Here is a 26984-nt window from a genome sequence, read left to right as displayed (position 1 = left end):
AAATGAGCTATGAAAGAATTTCAAAGGTTTGGATGCCTCATTCGGAAAACTCAGTGAAAAAAACTGTGCACCTCTTTGGGTTGTGAAACTTGACTTGAAATTGCTTGAGGACAAAGTTTCCCTTGGGGTTTTAGTATTTTGAAAAGCCTGAAGGACTTTGTGTACCTGATTAGGGGATTACTATCTTCATATTGTCAGATCTTGCCCTATAGATTCTGTGGACTTTGCTTAGTAGGTATAACACCATCTATATTTAAATACCTTTTTGAATAATACAAGTTGGATTAATTTTGTTTAGCTCTTAGCCATCTAAAGGTTAGTCATCTACTCTAGACTGGTGGCTTAGAGCTATCTGTGGTCATTTCTGGCATTCCCAGAAAGTGATTTGTATCATCTACAGTAAGTGGGCTAAACTGCCATATGGACAGATTTCTCTAACCCTGTTAACTTGCAGGAGTTGAGGGGGCTGGGGTTAGAGTGAGATTTATCTTGCCTTTCTTAAGCTGTTTAACATGAGTCAGAAGATCTGCTCTCCAGCTGCCATAAATTTACTGATATCCATGCATAGAGTTATCAACAGAGTTGTACCAATTTACATTGACTGTGGATCTGGCCCACTGGATTATTATTTTTTTTTATTCTTTTAAAAAAGTATAATAGTACCAGATATGGCTATCACTAACTAGACTCTAGTTCTGGCTCAGTAACCATACATGAATGGTCAGTCTGATTCCTTATTAGCACCGAAGGGTTTTCCAAGAACATGAGAATTGCTGCAGAAGACTAAACCAACAGTCTATTTAGTTAAGTATCTTGTTTGTGACGAGCTAGTGCCATATGCTGGCATTCATATACTGGTCTCAGTAATATGTTAGTATCTCGGTTGTTTTTTTTTTCCTTTCTCTATGGCTTCATACTTCCGTCTGTCTGTCTTTTAATTTTGAGATCTTTCCAAACACAGCTTTACCCATTTGTTACATTTTTTGCCTGGGAATCCTGTATGTGTTATGATGAAAACGACTACATTTGTGGGCTGAGTTTGGATGACGCTCTAGAAGTAGATCCAGAAGCCAAACTTTGTGATTGCTCCCATTCTCTGTACATCATAAACAGTGACACAGTAACCTCTGGCTACTCTGAATGTCTCTGTCTTCTGGCTAGGCACTCTCTGCTTTTTGTGACCAGCTGTGTGCTCGGCTCCTCTTCCCTTCCACATTTATCCCTTTTATTCTCACCCTGCTTTTCCTCATTTCCTTATTTTTCAGTCTCTTCAGTCCTTAGTTTCTTATCCTGATAACTGATGTACTGCTTTTAGACATCTTCCCCACTACCACCACCTGCCTCCTTGAATTGTGAATCTAACACATTTACTGCCATTTGTCATAGTGCTTTTGCATCATCCCTCTTCCCCCCACCTTTGTCCATGACTGTCTAGTCTTATTTAATGTGTACATTCCATTGTGTCCAGGGCTGGCTACTACTCTGTGTAGTAGTCCCTTCAGTCTAAAAGTTTCTCTTCTTTTCAAAATTTCTTGTCATCTGCTCAAATATTAGAGCAAGCAGCATGGCGCAGTGGAGAAAGAAGCCAGCAGGGCTAAAGAGATTTTGTGATGTCAGACTTTGTCTCAAAATGTCCCTTTCTTGCAACAGAGGATTAATAAAAGCCAAATGCCCCCTGTTTGCAGTAGGACTTTGGGTTTTTGCAATGTTGGGGGTTTTTTTTCGGTTTGGGCAAACTGCGAGCCAGGTTAATGATCCTAGTTCACTGAGCGGTATAGCCACAGAGATGGCTGCAGAGCATGTTTTGTGCCAGTGAGGAGAATACCGGTGTTGGCAAATTGAAGTCCTGACTTATAATTCAAGGGGTCGGGGGAGGTCAGAAGAGCTATGAACACAAATTTGGAGAGAGACTTTTTTTGTTTGACAATTGTCCCAATTATTGTGCCGATTGCCCGAGGTAAGCCACCTTTCAGTTTTCAGTGATATGTTTGTGTATTGTTCATTACTGGGAAGCAGTTTCAAATATTTCTGAAGGAGAAAAAAGTTGGTAATTGGCCTTTTTCTGCTTTACATCTATCTCTGAACCTCCATCTGATAGTCATCTTGTCAAAAATGTCAAGAGAAGTAAAAAGCAAACAGCCTTTTTAGCCCAAATAATATATTTTAAGTTTTCCAGTTAAGCTTGAATATTGCATTCTCAGGAGTGGGGAGGTATCTGTATGCTTTGGTCAAGCAGAGCTCTTTGGGTTTATTCATTTCCCCCCAAATACACCAGTTAAGCTGTTCTGCTACATTGGAGAGAGAAATATCAACACTAATTTGTTTTTAGCTCGGCTAAAGTTGTCCATCCCAGTCTAAGGCAAGTTGCTTTTTCATATCTCCAGATAAATTTGCTAACCTGGCATATTTAGCTGTCCTGTGTCCACGTGGTGAATGTCATTTGCTATTTATTCCTGCCTCGATAATTACCCATGAGAAAACATGAGTAAATTTGGAACTGGGGCTCTCTTCAGGAGAATAAGGTTTATTGAGATATCTTAAATCCTTATACTGGTATCTTGGATCTTAAACATTCAAATGACATTCTTGTGAGGATATGTGGTTTTTGCACACGTTACTGATGGCTGAAGATCTGTCTGGACTTTCTGTGGGAATGACCTTGCTCAGAATAGTGATATTTCCTTTCCTGGCTGTAACCCAGAAGTATGGAAGGATGCATGCAGTTAAAATTAACCAAATATTTTGCTGCTTCTTCCAGGGAGGGAGGTGATTTATTTACTTTTTGCAGAGTCCTGATTTCTATTTATGACTCTGTCAGACAAGTCCAGAATGATCTTGGATGATTCACTCAATCTCTGTCTGTTTCTCGGTCATCTTAGTTGCAAAGTGAGACTAATGCTATGCACCTGCCTCACTGAAGCATTGGAGGTCATTTCATTAATGTTTGTGAAATGCTCCAAGAACCTCAGTGAAAAGCAAACCATCGATGTCTGAATTTTAGGGGATTTGATTTAGCTCTTGAAGTACAAAGTCTTTGGTTCTGGAAACCAAGAAAACTGTGTAGAACTGTAATGTCTGAATGCAAAATCTCCATCCCTAATTACAGGTTATGTGGACTTGTTTATAGTTTGACGTGAGCTTCGCTCTATTAATATTGGATACCTAGAAATAAACCAAATAGCCATGTCATGCTGTGAAACAGTCTATCTGTTTGATAAGGTATTGCATTCTTGTGACCTAAGGAGAACACAACATATCAGTAAACCTGTAACTAAAGCGTGGATCTTTACGAGGGTGGGGAAAACAGAGAGAGCAAGCTGCTGGACATGATTACGATAGCCAGAACGATGAGGATGCCATGCATTTATGCTTTCTACCTGACTGGGATTTAATGCAGGATGAATTCCTCTTAGATAATTTGGACTTTTCGAGATGCATTTAAATTCTTTTTTTCCTTTTTTCCCCCTCTCCTACAGACAAACGTTTCTTCAGATTTTTTGTTATGTGTAGTGTGTTAGAACATGTTATTTTTGCCTCTGGCACTAACATATGGATTTTCTATTTGTGTGACAAACAAGGTAGCAGTTTACTTAGGAATTTTTGTTCCACCTGTTGCTCAAGATCCCCAGCTTTAAATCTCACTCTTTAGTTGAAATTGTTTTCAGGCATCTGCTGTGACACTTGATGATGTTACAAAAAATGTAAAAATTCAGTGTGAGCTGCATAATTTCAAGTGGCTGTCCAGATATCAGATCTTTCTTTTCTGTGGATTTTTCTATCACCTTGCATTGTGCTAAACAATAATGCTGATCCATTCAATCACCTTGAATATTTTGTTAATCTGTACTTATGCTATCTTCAGTATTTAGATAGGAAATGCAAGCTGAGACCAGGGAAATACAAAGTGATTGTGATGTTCTCTTTCTTTTGAAGGAAGCATTTGATGTCATCTCTCTTAAATGCACATGCTTTCCCATTTGGTCTCATGTTATTGATAGTCATGGACTATTTCTGTGCACTGCTTTTGTTTAGGAGCCATTACAAAGCAATCTCATGAATTTTGCTTTCTTTCCTGTGTGGCAGTGGCATTGGCATTGGCATGTTTGTTTCTTCACTGTGTGGCAATGACATTAGCATGTTATTTTTGTATTTAACTTGCTGTGTTGGGATGTTTTGCTCAGAATGTTGTGTGGTGGTTTATCCTATGGATTTTACTATGGTGTTATTTATCTCAGTTCATGTATCTTTCATTCCATTATTATCATATGTTCAGAAAATAGATGGAGTAAATGGAAGAAGGCACCCGTGTCCTTCATTTGAACAAAACATAGGTTGTATAAGAAGTTAGTCAGAAACCATGTAGGAACATGGCCTAATTTTTGAAAGGATGTTTTGAAAAAAAAAATGTTATCTTCCTCCACCTGGATTTTCATCTTCCTTCTCATAATTTCTAATCCTGTTGCCAAAACTGCTTTCTCAATTTTAAAATCTTTCTGGAATTAAGTGGCTTCTGCATCTTGACAATGCAACATTTTGATGCATGTGTTTGTCACATCCTGATTAGATTGGTATAACTCCTGCTCTCTCAGGTCCCTCTCAAAACTCAATTCATAAACCAGAGTTTCATACAAGATGCTACCACTAGGGTGATGAAACAGAGAAATTCAATCATACCACGCATAGGTTATCCATTTTCCAGAGGCTGATGGGAGAGATTGGATTTTCAGAGCTCTTCTGGGCTGTTTTGTTTTGGTTTTTTCTTTGCTTCTGTTCTTGTCTTCCAAGCTTCAATAAATTTTCTTTTAAAGCAGAGAAAGTTATTTTCACCTCCTGGCCATGAAACTGTTCTTTCCATGTGCTTCCATTACAGGTGAGCCACTTGATTTTGTAAGCCTCAGATTTGCTTACCTCCATCTTCTCTTTGAAGCACATACATGGTCAGGGTGTGACCCATTTCACTGCTGTCTAAGTTGGTTTTATTTTATTAATTCTGCCCTGTGAGTTTCAGTTAGGGATACCACAATATTCTTGGCAGGCGTTCAGGTCAAGCCAGTGTAGAGGAATGGTTTGATTTTGAAGGTAGTGAATGTCTCCTTTCTCTACATTCCTTCAGTAATCCTATTTCATGAGCCTTACTAACAAGTTGGCTTGCATTTTTTTGTCAGGAGGCAAGAACAAAAGTCAGCTTCTGAAATAGTCGAAGGTGGGAGCACTAACTACCAAAATCAGAGAACTAAATCAGTCCACAGTGGAAGCCGCACCACTCAGATCCTAGTCTTAGCTTGAACAAACCAGGTATCAGGACTGTTGAATAGTTTTCTATCTCTCCTGCCAAGTATTGAAGTACTTCTTGGGGCAGAGTATAGCTGAAAGGACTGATTCCAGAACCCTGTCAAGGAAGATGACATTGTGGGATGAGTTGGGAAAACAAGGACTGGCACTTTGCTTCATCGTATCAGAAGCAGTGGTTTTACAGGCTTAGGGGTGTAGTCTGAACTAGTGTTACTCGTTTTTGTCAGCGATGCTTCGAAACACACTTACCACGGGAGGCACTGCAGGCGCTAAAGCAGTGAGCAACAATCTACACAGTTAATCATTGCTTTTACTGCTGTGGGAAACAGCAAGCTAATGGGCAAATCAGCTGGGAAGGTGAACTTTCTTTGCCCATTTACAGCTCAAATGAATGTCTACAAGAATCTGTAACAGAAGCAAGCCATCTCCCTAATCACTTCATAATCACTGCAAGATCACTGCACTGTCTCTCAACTAAAAGGTATAGAAATGAGACCCCATCTCAGATGAGTGTTTTGAGTTTTAGTCACATGGCAGCTTGGATTTGGGTAGAGGATGAATTTATGAAAAATAAAGGAGGGGAAAATATAAAATTCAAGTAGACTTTGCAGGCTTATAAAGAGACTTAGCTCAGTGTGAGTTCTTCAGAAGCTATTTCTGTGGCTTTCTCTAGAAAGTTATTAGACTGTTCTCATTTTTCCAAAGTCTGTTCACCCATTCCGAATTTTAACCGAGATTTTAAAAGGTCGTCTTTGTTAAGGAGAAAGCAACATTTGACAGAGCTGGCTTATTTTTGACAATCTGGAGGGGTAGCAGTGTATGAAGAGAATTGTTGTTACAGCCCCAGTGTATGAATCAGGCAAGCTTCATCTTTGCTTCTAACTTTCCTAAGGCTTTAAACAGTTTTTGAAATGTTCTCTTCGCTCCAGGCTCTCTAGTTCTCAGTCTCACTGTGTGCCTATAGGACACTGTCAATATCCCCCTCCCACCTCTATATTCTGAGGATGAATTGTTTCATGTTTGTTTATGCTAAGCCATGAAAGCTTGAAATTGAAATCTGTTTGCTCCTCCACTTCCCACTCATATATGTTCTCATTCATTGTACATTTTTGCTATAGGATTTTATCTCAAGGGTGCTGAACTGTGTGAGGCTGCAAGTATGCATAAAGAAAAATAAGTCATTCCATGAGCCTGTGAAGTCTGCTGTCCCACAGCTGCATTCTCTGGTGTCTACCGAGGTTTGAGCAGCGATTGAAACTTTCCCTATATTTGAGACTTTCATAGAATTATAGGAAAGAGAGATTAATGTAGACCTCTGGAAGTCTTCAGTCCAAGTCCCTTCTCAAAGCAGAGCTAACTTCAGTGTTACGTTGGTTACTTAGGGCTTTTTACAGTCAAGTTTTGAAAATCCGCATGGATAAAAAGTCATAATGTGGGAGGTTTTTTTTTTTTTCCCATGTGGATTCTCTGTTGCCTAATAAAGATTGACTTCATTACATAATCTTTTCAGTGGAGATGTTCATAGGATCTCCCTCTTTCTCTTCTGCCTCCCTGCCTATATTCATAGAACTTACAGGAACTGAAAATCTTTGAAGTTATTGTCAAAGTTGACTGAAGTTCACCAATTGACCCAAAAGTTACTGAAATGTGGCACAGGCACAAACAGCATGACCTAATCAGCCTTGTTTTCCTTTAACTAGAAGGAGACAAGTCAAATGGTAAGCCTTCCCCCTCCTAGGACAGGATTTAGGATGTTACGTGCTGTGATCTCTAAATTCCTCTCTGGTTTCAGCTGGACACGGTAGAGCTTTACCCTCTTAAAGTAACAGCTTTGGTTGAAATGAGTGCAGCATTCTCCTGCGTGGAGTCTGAATCCCGGGACAGGAGGAAGTGATTTCTAGTGCCAGGCATATCTGCTGGAATCTCTTTCGAGCAAAAAGCCAAAAACTCGCCAAAACCTCTCAAACTTCCAATTTCTCTGACATCTGTACATTGCTGATTGTCTGCAGGTACCACTTCTCATGGCACTGCCATGTCACTGTACTCATCCATTTAGAGGTACACAGGGAGCCAGATGAAGAGCAGAGCTCAGGCCTGGCTGAATTTACAAAAGAGCTTTAAGTGCATCTCCATCCCTAAGCCTGACCTTTTCCCCTTATGCACACATGCATTTTACATGTACATGTAAGCCTCTTTGCCATTACGTCCTTTTCTGTGAAACTGATGTAAAAATTGGCTAGTGGGTTTAAAAGTTAGATGGGGTACAGGTGGAGAAGGACAGACGGACAAAACCACACTTTTGTGCCTGATCAGTATGGTTATTCAAGACTTTTTTTCTTAAGAGGGCAGACTGAAAAGTAGCACTTCTGTTGCTCTAGCAAAGATGTGGTGAGGAAATGGAACTCTGACAACAACCAGCATGGAAAAGCAAAAGGTATTGAGTGCTGCAGCATGCACAAGCACATGAGCATTTGTACTTTTTAACCATGAGATGACCTTGCACTGAATTTCTTTCCACTGCCGTGGCATCTTACATTTCACATGTAATGTGCTTAAGAGAACAGGTATAACATTCACCATCTCAACAGAGGATGACATAGGCTGACTCTTGCACTTGTGCTGACAGTGTCAGGCGTAAGAATTTCTCAGAGGTGCTACTGGAGTAAATATAATTTTCCCTATAAAACTCAGCTAAAGTAATATTTGGCTTGTGCTCTACCTATTCACTTTACTTTTTGAGTGACAATGGACAAGGTTGCCAGTGAACCAATATATGGTTGAGCTCTTTTGTTTCAATTTGCTTACATGATTTTAATGTACCCATGTATCTTACTGCTTTAATATTCATCAGTAATTTCTGGCTGATTGAAAGGAGGGTTCCCTAAAAATAATATATAGTTAGACTGGAGGGTGTGCTCTTGTCTTTGACAATTATGGAGCTCTCAGCCTTCTACAGTTAAGTTTGAAAGTGAAGTATCTAAGGATGAGAAGAGATGCATAAAGCCAAGTCCAGTGGCATGTCATAATTTCACATTGGATGATGTCTCAAAGGATTATGTAAGAAAATAAGATCAGTTCTGCATCGCAGGTTTAATTCAAGTAACTGGACTGACAAATACTTCATTCATGAATATTTAGGCAACACAGCTGCTTTTTTGATTAAGTAAGCTAAACATATGGAGTGGGATAAGAAGGATGCTAAGATCAGCTTCCACCTGAACTCCTTCGTGGTCTGCCTGTATAACTGAAGATTTAGTTAGGTTACCTGAAGTTTGGCATGGTGTTTCATCCTCACTTCCTTTCTTCAACTGTTACATGTCTTCAGTAATTGTTGCATTCTTCTAAACATCACAGAAAAGGGTGTAATAATAAAATTTTCTATCAACTAGTAGACAAAAATTGCGTTTCTGACCATTTTTACCCCCAAGTGCCTATTTTTGAGGGATAATAACAAAAAAAAGAAAATGCTCCGAATCCCTGAAGGTTTAAATTTTTCAGATTTAACATTCTCATCAGGATTCTCAAACTAATCTTTCATTGTACCATTATTCATTGCGGTGAGATGTTTCAGTGCTCCGGAATCAAAATGTGTAGTTTCAGCTTGGCTTAGTATCAAATCACATTCTGCTGGTGCATTGCAGTGATTGATAGAAGTTACAGTTTGAGTGCTTTACATTCCCATTCTTCTGCATCGGACAAGCATCCGTATCTGACAACTGACCCATATCTCATGTGATGGCACCAAATCCTCTCATACATTGTTTTGAGTTAGTAAGAGGAGATGTCATGGAGTATGATGAGAAATATATCTTTGCCAGGTAGCTTGCCTTCTAGGGCGTATAGCGTGCTTAACTGATGGGATTAGTGGAAAATATAAAGCCTAAGTGATTTGAGGTAGAAATTGGTAATGGAACAGAGACCACCACGCTGTCAAATAGTTCCTCCTTCTCTGTGTTGTTTGGGCTGAGGCAATACCACACAGTGAAGCTCAGATGGTAAAACTCTGCCCCTTAAATTAAGAAGTGATTGGAAAAGATCTGAGCCTGATTTAACTCCCTTTGAAAGCATCTGGGCTTTTTGTTGATTGCAATCAGAGGCAGATCAGGGCTTTACAGCTTGCCTGCCGTCTTCTGAAATGTTATGTGACAAACAGGACACTGGTATTATTTCTGCTACGAAATGTTTGTTATTTTATCATAGCAGTGATTATGGGAAGAACATTTGCATCATGATCAGAATTTCTGGTGGACTTTCCGAAGATGAAATGGTCTGGTTTTTTGGTGTGGTTTTTGTTTGGGTTTTGTTGGGGTTTTTTTAACTGACTTGGCCACATTGTCCCTTTGCTAATGCAGAGTAGTCAGCTGGCAGGTACTAAAACAATCTAATAGAATAAGGTTAATCTTCTCTCTTTAATTAGACAGCAATATGTAACACACCCAGTGGGCCAGATGACCTTGAAAATTAAAGTGAGAATAGAGACACATTTGAGAGGAAAACATCTTTAGTTACAGGGGATTGGGGGTAGAAGAAACAAGAGGAAATGTTCATTGATATAACAAAACAACCCCTCACAATCCCCCTTCTCCACCCAAATTCTCAGAGAATTTCTCTCATAAAATGGACTGGGATGTCTTATTGCTCTTACAGGCATTTCAGAAGTGTTTAAGTGTGAAGTAGTGCAATCTTGTTGGAAGTGAACCTCACCAAAATTCTGTGTCTGTCAGAAAACATTTCTGCGATTCCATAAATCACTTAAACTCTATCTGTAGAGCCTAATATATCCCCATCACTGTAGCACCAAAGTACTTCATAATCCTTTATGTATTTCCTCTCAAAACACCATGGAGGGTTGATAATATAATTATTTTTATAAGAGAAGAACTGAGGCATTGCAATTTTTCCCTAGGTTGCATAAGAGGTATTAACAGTTTCATGTTGTCACCTTAAGTGAACCACTGGGTCATTTGGCCCTCTCTTGTAATATTATGAGACCTGGGATTTTGTTCAGGACTTCCCATACAATTGTAAATTTTGCACTGAGTAGTGGTAAAGGGACTTTGTATTGGAGTGCCTGGCAAGGGACATATCCCTGACTCTAACTTTTGATGAAAATTGTACATGCTAACTAATGAAGCAGGGGTAGGCTGCTTGCAGGCAATGTGTATGGGTTGAGTAATACTGTGCAGAGACAATAAAAGGGGCCTTCTCTCCCACCAACCCAAAATAGATGGATACTTATGTATCCAAAAAGTCATTTGCAAGCTGAACGAGTTACAGACATGGCAAGACTATGCAGGAATGCAATCAATATTCTGGCTGTGTATGGGAGTGAGAAATACCTCAGTGTGTTAGAGCCTGTTAGCAAACATGGTTATAAAAGGAAGCCAGCAATCGTGCTCTCTGGTGCTGGGCAGTTAAGCCTTGCTAGTTAGTATTCAGCCAGCAGTTTGCCGGTCCTGTGTTGCTTTTCTGTTTGCTATCCCATCAGAATAGCACACACCTTCTTGACAGTTCTGGTGTCAAGTCAAACACTCGCTTCAGGATACCAAAGAGGAAAAGGCCTTTGTGATGATGGAGATGGACGACTTCTGGCCGAGTTTTGGCATGACCTATTGAGAATGTGTGTGCAGCATCACTGCCTTTGCATAAGTGATGGTCTGGATACAAATAGTCTGGTAGCCTGTAATGTAGCAGAGTAATCATTTAATCCTATTCAGGAGAGTAAAGGCAATATCGGGTACAGTGCTAACCCTAACCACCGCGTATTACAGCAGGTTCTCAGACACGGTTGAATGCAGCAGTATTGGGATCCAAAGCCAAGTAAAATGGCTGAATTAAGGTATAACTGAAAAACACTCAAAACCCATTCATGATCCAGTAATGTCTTACCATTTTATAGTGACCTCTGACTGTCCTAATTCCACAAACTTGGATGTTTCTAATATTCTATCCACTCATATTGCCATTTTGAGGTCAGATTTGGAGAAGCCTTGAGTTACTGTCAGCTTCAGCTCAAATCAGAGTAAGTTAGATGCCGAACATGTAACATGCTGTGTAAATCTAAGTCCTCTTAAACAAAAATCCTGTCCTTGGCCTCTCAGATATGGTGGCCCAAATTAGTGGGTGTCTCTTATGTAAGTGACATTTTGTCCCAATTGCTCTTTTATGAATTGGGGACAATGTGGTCCCCTCTTGTACCAGTGCTGTCGGGAAAATTAGTCCATCAGTGTTTATAAAGCAGTTGTCTCCTGCAGTGCTAAGCACTTTAGAAAAGCCATGAAGAGCTGAATAGCTCTGTCCTCAGAGCAGGCTTTGAGTAGCATGCAGTAAGCAGGAGCCTAGGGCTGCATACTGAACAATAAGGAAAAGCCAAAATATTGAATAATCCGCTCATTAATGAACAGTGTTGATCCTGTGCTCAGAATAAAGCAAGAGCCCTGTGGAAAAACAGCCTGTGCTCCTGTAGTTAAAGGCTGTGTCATAGTAATGACAGACACAGGGCTGAATGAAGGTTGTATGTATCTGTGCAGCTGTGGCATATCCAAACTTTTAAGAGCTCAACTTTGTGACATTAAGGTTGGCTCCTTTGACTGCAGCTTTCTGTGTGTAATAGGTCTGATAGTAAGAGCTGAACCATCTTTTGGGGGTGTTCATATAATGCCGGTCTACAGGGAATATGACACTCCTTTCCTCTTGCCTGAAGGTGAGTAGGTTAAGCAAGACTGCCAGCTTCATCTGCCAAGAAGTATATGAAATATATGTTGTAATGTGGGGGAATGTCATTCTACAGCAGCTGGAGTATTCACTAATAATTGTGGGGTGTGTTGTATATCAGATTAGTGACATAGTCTGAGGAGGGGCAGAAGTGGAAACAAAAGTATAATTCAAGATGAGCCGTGTCTCCAGAAATGCTTACATGTATATTAGCTGTTTTCTGTGAACCACTGTGACGAGTTTACCTTATCTCCACCCAACCTCCACCTCCAGGAACGTAGAATGACAAAGAAATACAAATAGTTTGAAGGTCTGCCTGTCTGAAGGGAAAGGTTTGTAAGGTGACAGGATTAGGGCGTTGTGTGGAAGTGTCAGGCAGCCTGGGCAGGAGGGCCTAGAGGAGCTTGACATGTTGACAGCACTCACAGAGGTGGGAGTGCAGTAAACTAAGCACATGTGAAGTTAAAATTCTCTTTCTCAGTGGTTTACAGCTTGTGATCAATGAATTGCAGGTGGCTTTTGGACTACAACGGGAAAGAAAGTTCATATAATACTGCATTATGGTCTATGTATGTGAAATTTCTGAAGGGTCAATGCCTGCAGTGGAAATTTTTTGGGATCCAAAAGTTGGAAAAAACCCACTGTCTGCTCTGTTCCTCTCATTAAGTCAATGATATGTTTGGTTTTGAAAAGGCCAAACAATGAATCAGGCTTTAAAATGGAAGAACTGTAGGTGTTCTCAGTAACTTGGTTAAAGCATCTGGGTGCGCAAGATTGATGTGCCAGTGTGACTCAGCGTGCAGCTGGGAGTGGGAGTCCCGAGAACACCTTCCAGGGGCTGGACAAGTGAGACCTGTTCCTGCAGAGCGTTCGTTCAGAGAGATCCACACATGGGGCCAGACATGCGCTTCCTGTGGGAGAACTTTGCTGACCTGTGACTTGCCTCCTAGGGGATGTGCTGGAAACCCTGTCCAAAAAAAAAACTGAAAATTGCACTGGGCACCATGCAGAAACATGCGGACCTTCCAGGGGCTGGACAAGTGAGACCTGTTCCTGCAGAGCGTTCGTTCAGAGAGATCCACACATGGGGCCAGACATGCGCTTCCTGTGGGAGAACTTTGCTGACCTGTGACTTGCCTCCTAGGGGATGTGCTGGAAACCCTGTCCAAAAAAAAAACTGAAAATTGCACTGGGCACCATGCAGGAAAACATGCGGGGGGGGATGAGTCCTATGCTAGCCACAGGGATGAGCTACGCTAGTGATAGGCTCTTACCATCTTACATCCCAGGCACACTCACAGGGCATGATTCTCCTAACTGCGGGATGGGTTTTTATTTCCAGCATTCTCTTCATGCCCAGGAATCCTTCTAGCTTTACTGAGGACCAGAGGTGTGTAGGGAGAGTTAAATACTGGAATTGAGATATATCCTGAAGATCAGAGAAGGGAGTGTGCCCGTGTCAGGTGGGGATGCGTGTTCTCCTTAGTGTGTATGTCTGTAACGCCTATTACCAGCTCTGAGAAATGCATGTATTCATCAGAAGGAGAAAATATCCCTTTGTGTTTATTCTTATTTAACATTGTTTACACAGAAAATGGAGAAACACATCTTTAACCGTCATGTACTATTTAAAATTATGTCAGTACACCATGCAGTGCTCATTCTGTAAACATCTACTCCACCATGTGGTCTCTGGGAGCTAATGCTGTTCTGCTCTGTATGGCCACTTGTGTTCTGCCTGGAGCACACTGCAGTGGTTATGTTAAATAGCCTTTGTGAAGGTTTCCAGAGCTCTAAATTAAAAATGCAGAAAGCTGGGGAGGGGGAGAGTGAGTTGGGAGGGGGGATTCTTTGTAGCTGGAGTGTTAGGATGTCTTGCCACCTAATTGCCTTATAACATGCGGGCTTGAATGAATCCTTTTTAATGAATAATAGGCAAATGCATAAATTGCAAACCCCAAGCACCCAAACGGTGAAATGGACACTAATGAAGACTCTGACTTCGACGACGGCAGGTGTAGAGTTGATTTGTAAAATGTCGTGAATATAACAGGTTTAAAATGATATATTTATTAAAAGAAGCAAGTCTTCCATGTGTTCCCCTTGTATTCACTCTCTCATACTGCACACCTACTCTTCCTGGATGATATTGCAGGCTGCAGTCTCACAGCAGTTTCTTGCTATAACTCTTGCTTCGAAGAAGTGCAACAATAGAGACCAATTACCCTCTGTCTCCACTCTTATTGCAATAAGCCTGAGGAAAAAAAAAGTGAGTGCACCCCCTCCTCCCACAACCTTTTCAATTTCAAATCCTAACCCTGTTGGTAGTGCCATTTGTGGATTTGAACTCCCTGGCTTTGTGTGCAGTATTATCTGGAGATTCACCTGGTACTGATCCAATGAACCAACGCAACCTTACAAAGCTGAAGGGAAGAGTGTAGAGTTCTCTTTGTAATAAATCATATGCCATGAAAAAGGATTTCTTTAACTCCTTTCCTCCATTATTCTCCGTATCTCACCTTGTGGAAATGGGTCTGTTAGTGAGAGACTTAGACTCACATAGTAGGAAAAACGAACAGGAGAGGGAGAACTGAAGTGAAAGGAAGACAGAGTTCCTGGAGGTTTCTATAACTTGGAGATTCCAGAAAGAAGAGGCACAACTTGAAAGAATAGGAAGCAGCCCTAAAAATAAATCCAGCATAGGCCTTGGTACTAAACCTTCCTCAGTTCTAGAAAGGGACAAGGATGTTTTCATTAAAGCAGCTGCGTAAGAAATCCTTAAAACCAATGATGAGTTAAGCCCCGAGAGGCAGGGAGGTTCTGTCCAGATAATTGCCCAGCAAGCTGAATGCTGGTCTGAACGTCTTTGGTTTTACTGAGTTGAGCTGGTAACCTCTTGAGATCTGGCTGTCTCCCAAGTAGGGAGGGATGAATACTGCAAAATGTTTCAGTTTCCATTTCAGTTTTGAAACTCATTTGCTTTGACTGAATTTGCACTCTGTTTATGTAAATTTATAAACACTGTAATAAATTTATCTACTTATAGAAAACAGAAATTTTAGAAAAAGGCTGGAGAACATTTGTGAAACGCCAATTATAATTCAACAAGTATAATCACAGAACCTGATTTAAATGTACATTCAATCACAAAGCAGAAACATAGTATGTGGTCTGTATATCTAGCAAACCCTAAGAAGCATAATCCAAAATTCAAACAATTGTTAATGGCTTCAATATTTTAAATTACATACATGTCATTTTTTGTGGCGGCAATGACTTTTTGACACACAATCCAGGTTTTCACAGTATGAATGAAGACCACAATCAGGTAACAGTAGCAGCTTGCTACTTTTCTTGCTGTAGAAAGCTCACCTACTTCTGATTATACTTTTTTCTAACCTATGAGAGTCTGTGCCAGCACGTCATTCTTATCTGGCTCCATGTCAATATTACCTGCCACATTTATAAGATCATTCATGGGCATGGCCATTAAACCTCATGGAATGGGGTATTCTCCAGTGCCCTTAATCTGGAAACCTTCACCTGCTCCAGCCCTCACTAATTTTGAAGCTGCTTTTGTCTTCCCTTGCACCTCCTGGAGTCTCTAATGTGTCCTGTTTTGGTCTCTTCCATATCCCCTTTCAAAGATCATCCTTAAACAGTCCTTTGGTATAATTTGGGGTTTTTTCCCCTTGTTAATTTTGTACTGAACACATTAGTTTATTTACTGCACAAAATAAACTTAATCTGTATAAGACAGATTTGGAGGCCCTTTCTAAATTTGGGGAACACTGATAGTCACATGAGGAACCATACTGAAGCCAATGACAACACTTGCAGTCTGAGTAAGAAAGCTGGTCTTAAATATTAAAAGATCCTGTATTATATTGGAACACAGTTGTTTCCTATTGTAGAGCTGCTGTTTCCAGAGAATACCTACATTTCTACTTTGCCTACCCAGTGCTTGAAGCAGCAGGTAAACAGTTAAGCAATGGAAGTAGCAAGCAACGTGTACTAGAAATGGGCTGGTTTAAGATGGTAGGGGGAATTAAAAAGCAGTGCAAGATGCAATTTTTAAGTTATCCCGTTCAAGTTCTTGCACTGGAGGTATTAGTCACAAGGGAGATTGCATCATCTGGGAGCAAGAGAATATAATGAATGCAGGATCTGTAATAGGCATGTGGGAGACTCTTACCGTATGTTTTGGTCATGTCCTGATATACGTGAGCTTTGGGAGACAGTTCTACATGTAATAGAGTCAATAATCAAATCTCAAGTACCAAGGAACACAACTTGATGTTTCCTTAGAGAGACAAGTTTGCAACAGATGAATAAAGAGAGAATGTGGTAGATACAAATTTGTCTTTAGGCAAAAAGGAAAGAAAAAAGACTTAAAAACAGGGGGAAAAAATAAAATTTTACACTGTTCCCAGACTGGAAAGAAATAGCAATGCCTACATCAGAAATTTAATTAGTTGTTGTTACATTGATAAAGATGTGATATACCACATCAAAGACTAGCTAAATGATATTTGGAAATTAATTTGGGTTCCTATTAAATAGAACTCAGAGGAGCTTCCCAAATTACTAACTTGTTTGTCAAGCATTGATTCCTTCTGTTTATAAAGTCTTCTCAAGTAAAGACAACTATTTTCAACTGTTCTTGTTGCTTGAAATGAACTATGGGATTCATCACTAACCAGACATTCATGGCAAATTCAAATATTGCAAATCACAATGCCTTAGTATCTTACAGAAATTAGATATTGCTTACTTCTGTTCCCTATAGGGATGACTTATATAAACTTATCTAAAAAGTCCCAAACCCCAAATTTAATATTGACAATCCATGTTTGAATTTAAAATTTGCTTTCGGTGCTCTGTAGCTTGGCCACTTCAATGTGCTTTGGAGATGAACATAATGGAATCAAAATATACTTGTTTTCTGTAGTGTTATTAGTTTTAAATATTCTTAAACCAAAATGTAAATGGGACACATTAACCATACAAGGGGATACAATTTCCGGTTCTGATCTCTTAAGAAAGTTATCCTGTAGAGTGAGCATGGTGTTTTCTTGGGAACTGTGCTAAAATACAGTAAAAGTAATGATGATCACCACAGTTTCTGTGTCTGTTAAATGAAAAACTCATTCCTGTGATTCTGCTCTTATACCAGTTTTATCCCAGTGTAATTCCACCTATGTCTCTGGAAGTACTTCTGATTTTATATTAATGTCTGTGAGTTCAAAAGAAGATAGGATTTAGTAGAACTGAGTGGAGAGAGTTTACGTGAAGACAAAAAAAAAAAAGAGAGAGAATAATCTTATATGATGTGGTTTGCTTTATAGTGGGATGGAGACAACTTTCAGAGTTGTCTGTGGAATTGTAGCTGTTGGAGTGTCCAGAGGAGAAATCCATCTGTTCTCTAGACAAGCAGACAAGTGACCACCAAGACAAGGAAGTAACTTTCTCCACCACAGCGAGCCGTCCGGCTCATCGGTACACCAAGTCAGCAGTGATGGAGTTGCAGAGCTAGCATGTGGGTGTTTGAACTCCCAGACAGCCTGATGGTTGGGTTGTTTAAGGCCAAGGAGCAAGGCAGCTCCTGCCTGCTTAGCTTCACATAAGAATTTTTACAGAAGAATGTCCCATTAACTTTGTATTTTTTGGCTCATAGGAAAATATTAATTCATAATTTTTGGAAATGAATTTAATCTTCTGGTTTCATCCCCTCACTTTTCTTAGCATTTCACCTCTCTGTCTTAGTTTTTATTTGGGTTTGGTGCATGCAATCATTTGTTTCAGCTGTTAGAGAAGTGAGGCATTTTCCTTTCTTTTTGCCAATTAAACTTATGGTTTTTGGTCATCAGATTCTTAGAATTTTTGTCAAAGGATAGCACTATTGGAGCACATCTCTATTGTTTGCATAGGTGTGTTGAAAAGATTAAGGCTGAACAGACATTCTCATAATAGACCAGGGATCAATGAAAGCTCTTCTCTTCTCAAGAAGCTTTAACGCTTAGCAGTGAGGTTGATTTTTTTTTGTTTTGTTTTAAATATAGAGGAAGTTGCATCTCTGCCTGGGCTTTTATTATTTGTGTGATCTTTCATAGAATTCCTGAGCAAGATCTACCCAAGATCCATTGGTCCCAAGCTCAGCTCGGGACAACAGAAGGGACTTCTCTCCCTGCTTGTATCAGTGGCCACAGATTGTCTAGGTGATCTCTGCAGTAAGCAAGGGACATGACTTCCCCCTCCTATTTGTGCCACTTCCAGCTTTTTAATTTCTTCTGTGTTCACTCTGCCAACAGCCCATTGAGTTTCAATATGACTTCACAAAGAATGGGATATTACTCTGTGGGACTGGGAGCAGCAGAATCAAACTCAAGACAGTGTACTGAGAGGGGTATGAGTCAGGGCAGGAAGGAGAAGCCAAGGTGGCATACATACTTCAATGCCCACAAGATTTGATGGCCAATAAGCATTTTAACTTAGTGTCTTAGCTGGGTAACTTTTGTGTAGGCAATTGCAGGAGGGGAAGAGACTGAGGCCCTGGGTTAGTGGAACAGTTACATTCACGCTTTAAATCCCTTAAGCACATACTTAATAGCCATTGATTTCAATGCTCTTAACAGCTTTGCTGAGTCAAGGCCTGACTGAGGGCAAAGTAAATGCCTGGTGATGCAGTTTATGAATCATCCTCATAGATATAGACCCCCAGCTAGACCCCCTTCTTTTCAAGAGAAGGGAACCTTGAAGGCCAAGCAGGCTCTTCCAGTGCCAGAGTGGCAAGCTGGCAAAAGGCAAAGGATAGAGTGAGCATATGTACTGTGGAGGGGAAGAAGGCTGAATGACCAAAGATGTGTCAGTCGATACTCTGCTGTTCACGTTATTTCTAAAAGTGGCCATTGCTGCAGGCTTTCCTCGTCCTTGGGGGAGCATTTGCTTTTGTTTTTTCCATGAGAATAACTTGTTTAAATACGTAAGCTGCAGAATATAGCCCTAATTCTGCAGCTGAGGCCAGAAGAGGCTGCAGCCCATATATGTCCTTTGTGTATGTTGTATTTTTGTGTGTGCAGGTGCTCCCTGATGGGGTTTGATTTAAACCGGCACTGGGCAAATCCATCTCCTTGGGCTCATCCCACACTGCACGGAGTGAAACAGCTCATCATTGAGATGTACAACAATCCGGTGAGTGGGGAAAGGTGATGCCAGAACAGCCACTTGCTGAGGTACCGACTCTCTCCCGCTGCAGGGTTATGCAAGGTGCCAGTAACTCCGATGTGGCTTAATGCAGTGGCAAACCAAAATAAGAGAGAAGTAATCAAACACCACCCCACTGCATGAGATCAGGGAACATTTGTGTCTTTTCTCATAGGAAGCATCAGAGTGGAGAGAGCAAGTGAAATGAAGTTCAGCTCAGATTAAAAATGGAATAATTCTGAAAGCAGGGCCTAAATTCAATCAAGCTGCTCTCGTGATGTCCTGAGCTGGATTCAAAACAGCAGGCCCCCCAAATTGAATTACTGAATGGCATTGATGTTTAATCCAGAGCTCCGGCAGGGGTTGCTATGTAGCGTGCAGAGCAGGAGGGGGATAATATTTGCAAATATTATATAAACACACACACACACACTCATGCTCACTCGGAGAAGCAGAGGTGTTCTTGAAGGTGAAATCTTAGCTAATCAGAGGAGATGGATTGCAGAGAATATGGAGGAGTGGGAGGGAGGCAGACAACTATTGAATGTTTGACATCAAAGCGCAAAAGGATTATTGAACATGGCACCTAAGAAAAACTGCTGAACAAAGATGGAGATGGGTAGGAAAAAATCACTACCAAAAAATAAGAGGAGATTTTATAGATGATTATATTTTCTGTATGGAATTCCTAGTATTTGTCCTTTCTTTTTACTTCCTATTATGGAGAGGGCATTTGGATCTTTAATTCCCTGAAGTTTTGCCAATTTTTTTTTTTCTTTCTGTTAGTGTGAAAAAGGACCTGGTTTGCCTTGCTAATAAAGAAAGAGGTTTCTTACCCCTGGCTACATCATGTATAGGATAAGAGCTCCTTTAATTTAACTCCTGGTTCTCCCAGTGCATCTTAATTGGACTTTTTATCTTCCAGCTAGTAGTAATACTGGTACAGAAGGGGCTTAGGTACAAGGAAGATAGGTTAATGGATAAGGTCCTTACATATGGAGTGGAATCCAATTGCATGGAAAATATTTTCTTAGACTGTTAATTGTTTGGCACAGAATTTGTCTTTCTGTTCTGTTTGTGCAGCACCTAGCATTGTGCCTGTAACCAAGGCTCCTAACCCCTGCTGTATTAGAGTGATGATGATGGAAAGTAAAGAAAGGAGCTTTACAGCCAGTCTGGTCTTTCCTCTGTTTCCTACCCCAAATAGCAAGACAGTTGTCCTTCTAGATGATGGAGACAGCATGCAGGCTGCTTTGTTTAAGAAGAAAGTTTTGTTTTTCCAAGGATAAAGAGGTCCTTAAACATTACAAGAAAGTTGGGTATAGGGGAATGTTTCTAGCTTGTAAAGGAACAAATTCTGGCACTATTAAAAGTCACTGTCAGTAAAATAAAGCTATTCTTAGGGGGAAAAAAATTCTTTTCAGCTTTGTCCCATTTCTGGGAAGCTTTGAAAAGCTGGTAGTTTCCAGGTGCCCTATGTGTGAAGAATGAATTTATTTGCTGTGGTGGCTAAAATGAAAAATCAAAAGAAATGTTTGGTCAGAGTTGGTCTGAAATGGAAATCTTTTTTTTCCTCCATCTCTCTGTTTCCCACCCCTCCCCAGTGATCAATGTGAGATGAACCAGTTCCAGTCCATTTCCTTCCAAGAGAAAGAAAAAGGAGCCTTTCAAACACAAATGTAACATTTCATTTTCAGGGTTATTTAATTTTTTTTTAAATACTATTTAGGAATCTTTTTTTGGATTAAACTACCAGCAAAGTTCAGGTGGCTCTTCAGAGTTTCATTTCTCAGTGAATTAGCTGCTCACCAAAAAACCTTCTTGTCTGGTTTTATCATCCCCTAGTCAATACCAGCCTTTCTGACAGTTTTAGAGACCCTCAGCAATACAATGCAGTATAAAGGATTATTGTTTTTTTCAGGCAATACCAGATTCTTAGTCCCTCTGATCCAAGTAATATTTGTATGAAAAGTCCATATCCAAAGTGCTGGAACAAAAGGGGAAACCATGCCAGCTGCCTCAGAGAGAGGGCATGGGACTGTACGTGTGCCATCCTGCTTTAGCAGTGACTGGTTTTATTAAGTACTTGAGAAAAAAAACCCACCCCTCCCCTCCTGACAGAGTGCCAAAATAAAAACCTGCTTTGAATCACTTCAGGCTTTTAGTACTGTCCAGGTGCAGAGTGTAACTTTTAGATGAGTAACACATGATAGATGCTTGGCTGCATGCGTAGGTGAACCAGTTGCAGGGGGGCTGTTGTCAAACTGCGACAGATCAGGGATTATGCATTTGAACATGTCTGTTCTGTCACCCTCTTCTCACCTGAAGTCTCCCCACACTGGGGAATAGGAAATGAAATAAAATGCAAAGGAAGGTTCCCTGCAAAATAATGTAATAAAAAAATAACCTTCATCCCTCCCATTCTAGACAAGATCTGCCATGAGGAGCTGCCCACAAGAGATTGGATTGTTTAAAACAGAGGAAGTTCAGCTTCATGTTGCTCTTGCAGAATGGCTCAGTGCAGGCCTTTTAGATGTATTCATTCCCTTAAATCATTTAAGGAAAATTAGCTGCCATAAGAGCATAAAACCACATATTAAATATTGCTGTATAGGAGGATTTTTCTTCTGCTGCTGCAGTATGGAAGATAAGCTGTTTCTTTGAAAAAAATTCATTCTGGAGGGAGGAGGATCACTGACATAGAAATAAGTGAAGTGGGTATGAGGTGCACACAATGCCATAGCTACAGTGATTCCAGCACTGAGGGGTCCAAGACTGAGTGTTTACTGTAGCTACTGTATAAAAATAAACTAAAGCACCTGTGGTTCTCTGTTCTTCTGGGTTTTACAAAGTGCACTTATTTTATTTTTAAAGTGTTTCAAATTTCATAATGACCATATCATCTTTAGGAGGGAGTGGATGAGTCAAGAAATCGGAGAACGATAGGCAGCTTTTGATCTCCATGTCACCGATTTTGAAACAAATCACCCCTGATGGTATGTCACCGTCATTGTGTTGGCCTATGTGAAGTGAGGGGATATTCTCAGCTGTTTCTAGTGGTGTCAGTCTTGCAGATGAGACTCAAGTGACAGACTTGCTCTTCTAGATCATGTGTTGTTGGCTGAAGATATTTCTGTTCTTAAGTACCTTTCCCTGCCCGTATGCCAGACATCACTGCCTTCGCACCTCTCCACCAGATGGTTCCCCTGTCCATGCTGGAGCAGGTTAGCGGAATTACCTCAGAGCATGAATGTATTGTTTAAACCAACTCAGCTGACTTTTTTCTGAAGTACATCAAAGGATGTTCATATGAGCTGTTCCAACAGCTGAACTGTGGGGTCAGGAAGTTCTGCTTGGGCATGATAACACACTTCATGCAGAGAGCTGTTTGGAGAACAAATGTCTAGGTAAGGAATCTAGTAAAGCATATATGCGCAGGTAGATTTAAACACCTGAACAATCTGATTGAGTTCAGCAGTGTTCCTTGTGTGCTTACAGTTAAGCAGGTGCTTAAATGTTTTGGACTGGGGATCAAGTGCTCGGCACTGGCAAGCTCAAGATACGGATGGTCTGTGGAGATCAAACAGTCCTTATCTCTGGGATAACATGAAGCCTCAGAGCCAGAGAGAGCAGTAGAACTGCTCGATTGTTGGACAGGTTTCGTATGGCCATCCAGCACTTTTCCTGACAAGCAAATGCACTCTAAAACAGATTTAATGAGTGAACTTAGGTAGCGTGTTCAGTGTCAGCTCAGTCCCCTTGAGTATGTGCATTGTGATATGGTCTTTAATCATAGGGGCTCATGTTATTCTCTCAGCTAGACCCCTGCCTCACTGAGTTCTCCAAATGGAAAACTTTCACATAATAAGCAGCTATTCAGCATTTTGTTTTAGCTTCAGTGTTCATTGTGCAGCCCTGTCCTGTATTTACTGTGCGCTATTCAGGTCCTGCTCTGAGGATGGAATTGTTAATCTCCTCGTGGGCTTTTTTGTTTTGCTCGTTGCTATACCCTGGAAGCATTTCAGAAGCATTAATTATTTTTGGGGGGACCCCTGTGAGAGACAAATATGTTATCCTTGTATGGATAGGAAACAGAGGCAGAGACAGTTATGATCAGAAGTACCTACTCATTTGAGATAGATAATTTAAGATGCTTGGGATCAGATTTCTTTCATGTCATTCACCAAGGCTTGATAAGTTCACTGTCTCGTTTCTACCCCTTCCTTCCCCAAGGAAGATTGGAATAGACTATTTCTGTCATTTGGAGTTCTTAGGACCTAGAAGACAAGGAATAGGCAGCAACGGACTGCTTGGGAAGAATCTGTTTCAAGTGATTTGCCCCCCTCAAATGAAAATGCAGAGATGGGATGCAGTGCTCCCAGGCACTCTCATTGCAACACTGTACTTTGTCTTCTTGCATCCATCTTTCTTCTATTCTGCCTGTTTTCCACGTCCTGTTGTCACTGAAGCTGGAGTCCTACATGCAAATGATTACTATGTTAGACACTGTTCACCTTGTGCCCTGAGTGAGCTGGAGACCTGATGAAAAACAACAAAAAACCACCCACTTGGGGTGTGCTCATTAATTATCATCTCCTTTGTCATGCACACATATACCAAAGTCTTAAATTATTTCTGCATAGGCAACTTTTCTGTTTCCATTCCTGACTTTGGAGTGCCTGATGTTGCAGCCTTTACATACTTTTAATACTGTTCTGGGTGAAAGTTTTCATTGATTCAAAGTATACAGCTGAAATGAAGCCCCAGCGTGCTGAAATCTGAGTCATCTGCTGGGCTGGAACCTTTAGATCCACCACACAGACATCTGCCACAAAAGCTGATGAATTAACTGATAGAGTATGGCAATCTGCTATTGCTGTGGACTGGTGTGAGGGAAGGAAAGAGACACTTTGCCTGTGGGCTTTGTGGGTATCTGCTGACAACAGAATTAATAAGAAGAAAGGATGAGTAAACATAATACTGCAGGCATGGGTGGGGGGATATTTAAGGCTGAATGACACCTTTTATGTTTTTGAGAAGGTTTTTTTAAGATCCCATGTGCAGGCTTTGACTTGAACAAAAGCATACGTTTCCAATCTTCCTGTCTCTGAGGAGGCCTTGTTTTCAATCTAGGTAGGCTTGGGTGTGCAAGCAGTAAGACTACAGATGAATTAATGTTTGTCTGATAAGTCAATGTAAATCTGGATTCTTCAGCAGATGACTACATTCCTCTCCATAAAAATAATATATCTACTTTCTTCCAAACATACTGAACATACACTCTTCTGGTTCTGTTATCATCTATCTCTAGACCCTTCCTTAGAGGCAGATGGATATCCTTCATTAGGGTTGGCTCCCCTCAGTACATCATGCACCTTCACTACTTCATGAAGACAGTAGAGATACCTTGGCCTGGGGAAAAGGCCTGAGCTGACCTCTGAGTTCCAGTCTGTTGCTTTCTCTGCTGATAAACCCAGATACTAGAAAGCAGGTGAGGTTGAATGTTGAGTGGTGCGTGAAGCAGGTTAGCATAGCCAGTTGAAGGGAAACACATTCTCTCTCTGACAATCTGTAACTTGTTAGAGTTGATTGTATTACTTAGCAAAGTGGTTTCTCTAGGTTTTCCCATCATCATTGCCAAAGAGTACAGGCTCAGCCCTCCCCTGTGCTCACAGACTTTCTTTTCACCTGTTTTTCCCATTCTGGTACTGATCTCTGTTCATCCCTGTCAGGAGATTACATATGTTCTTACCACTCCAGACCACTCCCCATCTCTTTCAAAGATGCAATGCAGATGTTAATGCTTGACGTAGGCCCTTAGTTGCTGCCCTTCTGCATGCTGCTCTGACTGACTGGTGTTGTCTTCAGACGCTGTTTAGACTGGTGAAAGTCAATGCTGTTGTTCAACCTACTTCTTTTCTAGGTCTTCAGTAGCAGCACCTAAAGCGTACTATCAAGGACAGTAGTTTTGACTGTGCAGGAGCCATGTTCAAAGTGTGGTGATGTGGGAGTGCTCCATGTGCTGCACATCTATCCTGCAACTTTCTTCATTATCCTGAACTGTTGTAGTGATGGAAATCAGGATTTTTTTTTTTTTCCTAGTGTACCTGGTTATAAAGGCAGTGCCATATTTTGAGGGAAGCATTCTTGTTCCATGGAAAACTAGGTCACAAAATGAAGACTTAGAAACCTGTAACTGATATTTTACAGCTTGCAACTATCCCTAATGGCAGCATTGCTTTAGTGAGCTCCCATCCTCTCTGCCTTTGGCAGTGCTACACTCTTCACAAGACAACTCCCCATTAAGAAAAATGCAGCTGGTCTCCAAGATGCACGTACTTTGCTGGAGCATGACATAAATTTTATTTTTGTCAGTCCTGCATATTGTGTCAATCTTAGAGACTCTACTTCCACTCGTCTTGTGAAATGATGTTATTAGTATTATCATCAATGTGATACTGGATAGTTGACAAATAAAGTATAATAACAGATTTTGCAAGAGTTTCACATCAAAATTGTACACTTAGGCTTCTTATACTATAAGCCCACAAGTAGTATTATCTAATCCAACATTTGAATGACTGGAAGCAATTGTTTTCTGTTCAAAAATTCTTCTTTTCCCTCATCACCTCCCCTGCTCCTGTTATAATTTGGAGCAGCAAAGTGGAATATGTTTCACTGGAAAATTATAAGCTGATTCTCATTCCAGCTGAAGCCAGTTTGGATGTTAATAAATGTTTGGAAAGGCTGTGGTTTGGGGTTTGGTATTGCTCAGAAATCACTCAGAGCCAAACAAATCAGCTGAGGTCTGCATCATCTGGTATATGGAGTCATAACAGATTAATATAGGGTAATGAGATCTGTAGCATAACACGCTACCTGGCTCCATTGTGCTATTAGCAGAGCTCTTAGACTTCCTTCCCCAGCTAAACAACACAATAGTAATGAATAATCATTGTTAACACGATATTGAATCTTAACAACCTACTAGGAAGTGATGTTCAGATAGTCCCTCAGATATCCCGGGTTGTCATTTGTACCTGATGGTTTTCACTCAGACACCAAAACAGCTATCATCAGGCAACATTTTTTGCCAATAATTCTCAACCTAATATAGTGCATGTTATGAGTTCTTCTCAGGCAAAATGGCCAACATGCTGCCTCTTATTTCTCCCCTCCTGAAATTAGAAGAGATATTACCTCTTCTTATGCAGTATGTGTTCAACTATGATAACCCTGTGGCTGCTTTCTGTGGTAATGTTTGTGTTTGTGCCAGTTTGTTGACATTGTAGAAATGCCCTGTACCACTTCTATCTTGCAAGTCCCTATTGACGGAAGTGTAACTTTTTAGTATTGCAAATATTGTTCTTATTTCAGTTCTCTGTTGAACAAAATGGTAGTAAGGGCAACCTTTGTTTCACTGTTGCTAGGGCGTAATTTAACAATGTGATGTACAGATCAGTGTCTGATTCTGTAGCTTTTGCTAGTAGGTGCTTAGGATTTTGACTTTATTTCCCACCTTACTGTTGGGCTAGCATAGTAAGAGTTACTAATGCTCTAGCTAACATTATATTTCATATAGACTGTTTAAAAGTATTCCCATTAAACTCTTCCCATTGTTAAATATGAATACATTGGGTATCTGCTGACAGAAATAAATGTGATGTGCATGATCAGTTTGTTAGCTGTGGTATTTTCTGATAAGCAATCTCATGAGAGTGGGAGTAACAGTTGAGAAGAATTCCTCAGTTTCTTTCACTCAATTTTAACAAATC

The 26984-nt window shown here is 40.5% G+C and overlaps 1 protein-coding gene across 1 annotated transcript in view; it reads left to right on the top strand.

Moving 5' to 3' along the window:
- AGBL4 (ATP/GTP binding protein like 4) overlaps positions 1–26984 on the top strand; it is a 974636-nt gene that overhangs the window by 792070 nt on the left and 155582 nt on the right. Inside the window, exon 10 of the mRNA XM_009287480.2 lies at positions 19086–19197. Coding sequence (XP_009285755.2) covers positions 19086–19197 — 112 coding nt within the window. The remainder of the gene's footprint in view (positions 1–19085; positions 19198–26984) is intronic.

Source organism: Aptenodytes forsteri, unplaced genomic scaffold (assembly GCF_000699145.1).
Source record: "Aptenodytes forsteri isolate BGI_AS27 unplaced genomic scaffold, ASM69914v1 Scaffold119, whole genome shotgun sequence".
NCBI classification, from domain to species: Eukaryota; Metazoa; Chordata; class Aves; order Sphenisciformes; family Spheniscidae; genus Aptenodytes; species Aptenodytes forsteri.
The sequence above is the reverse complement of the archived record's forward strand: the minus strand, read 5'-3'. Positions and strand labels throughout refer to the sequence as shown.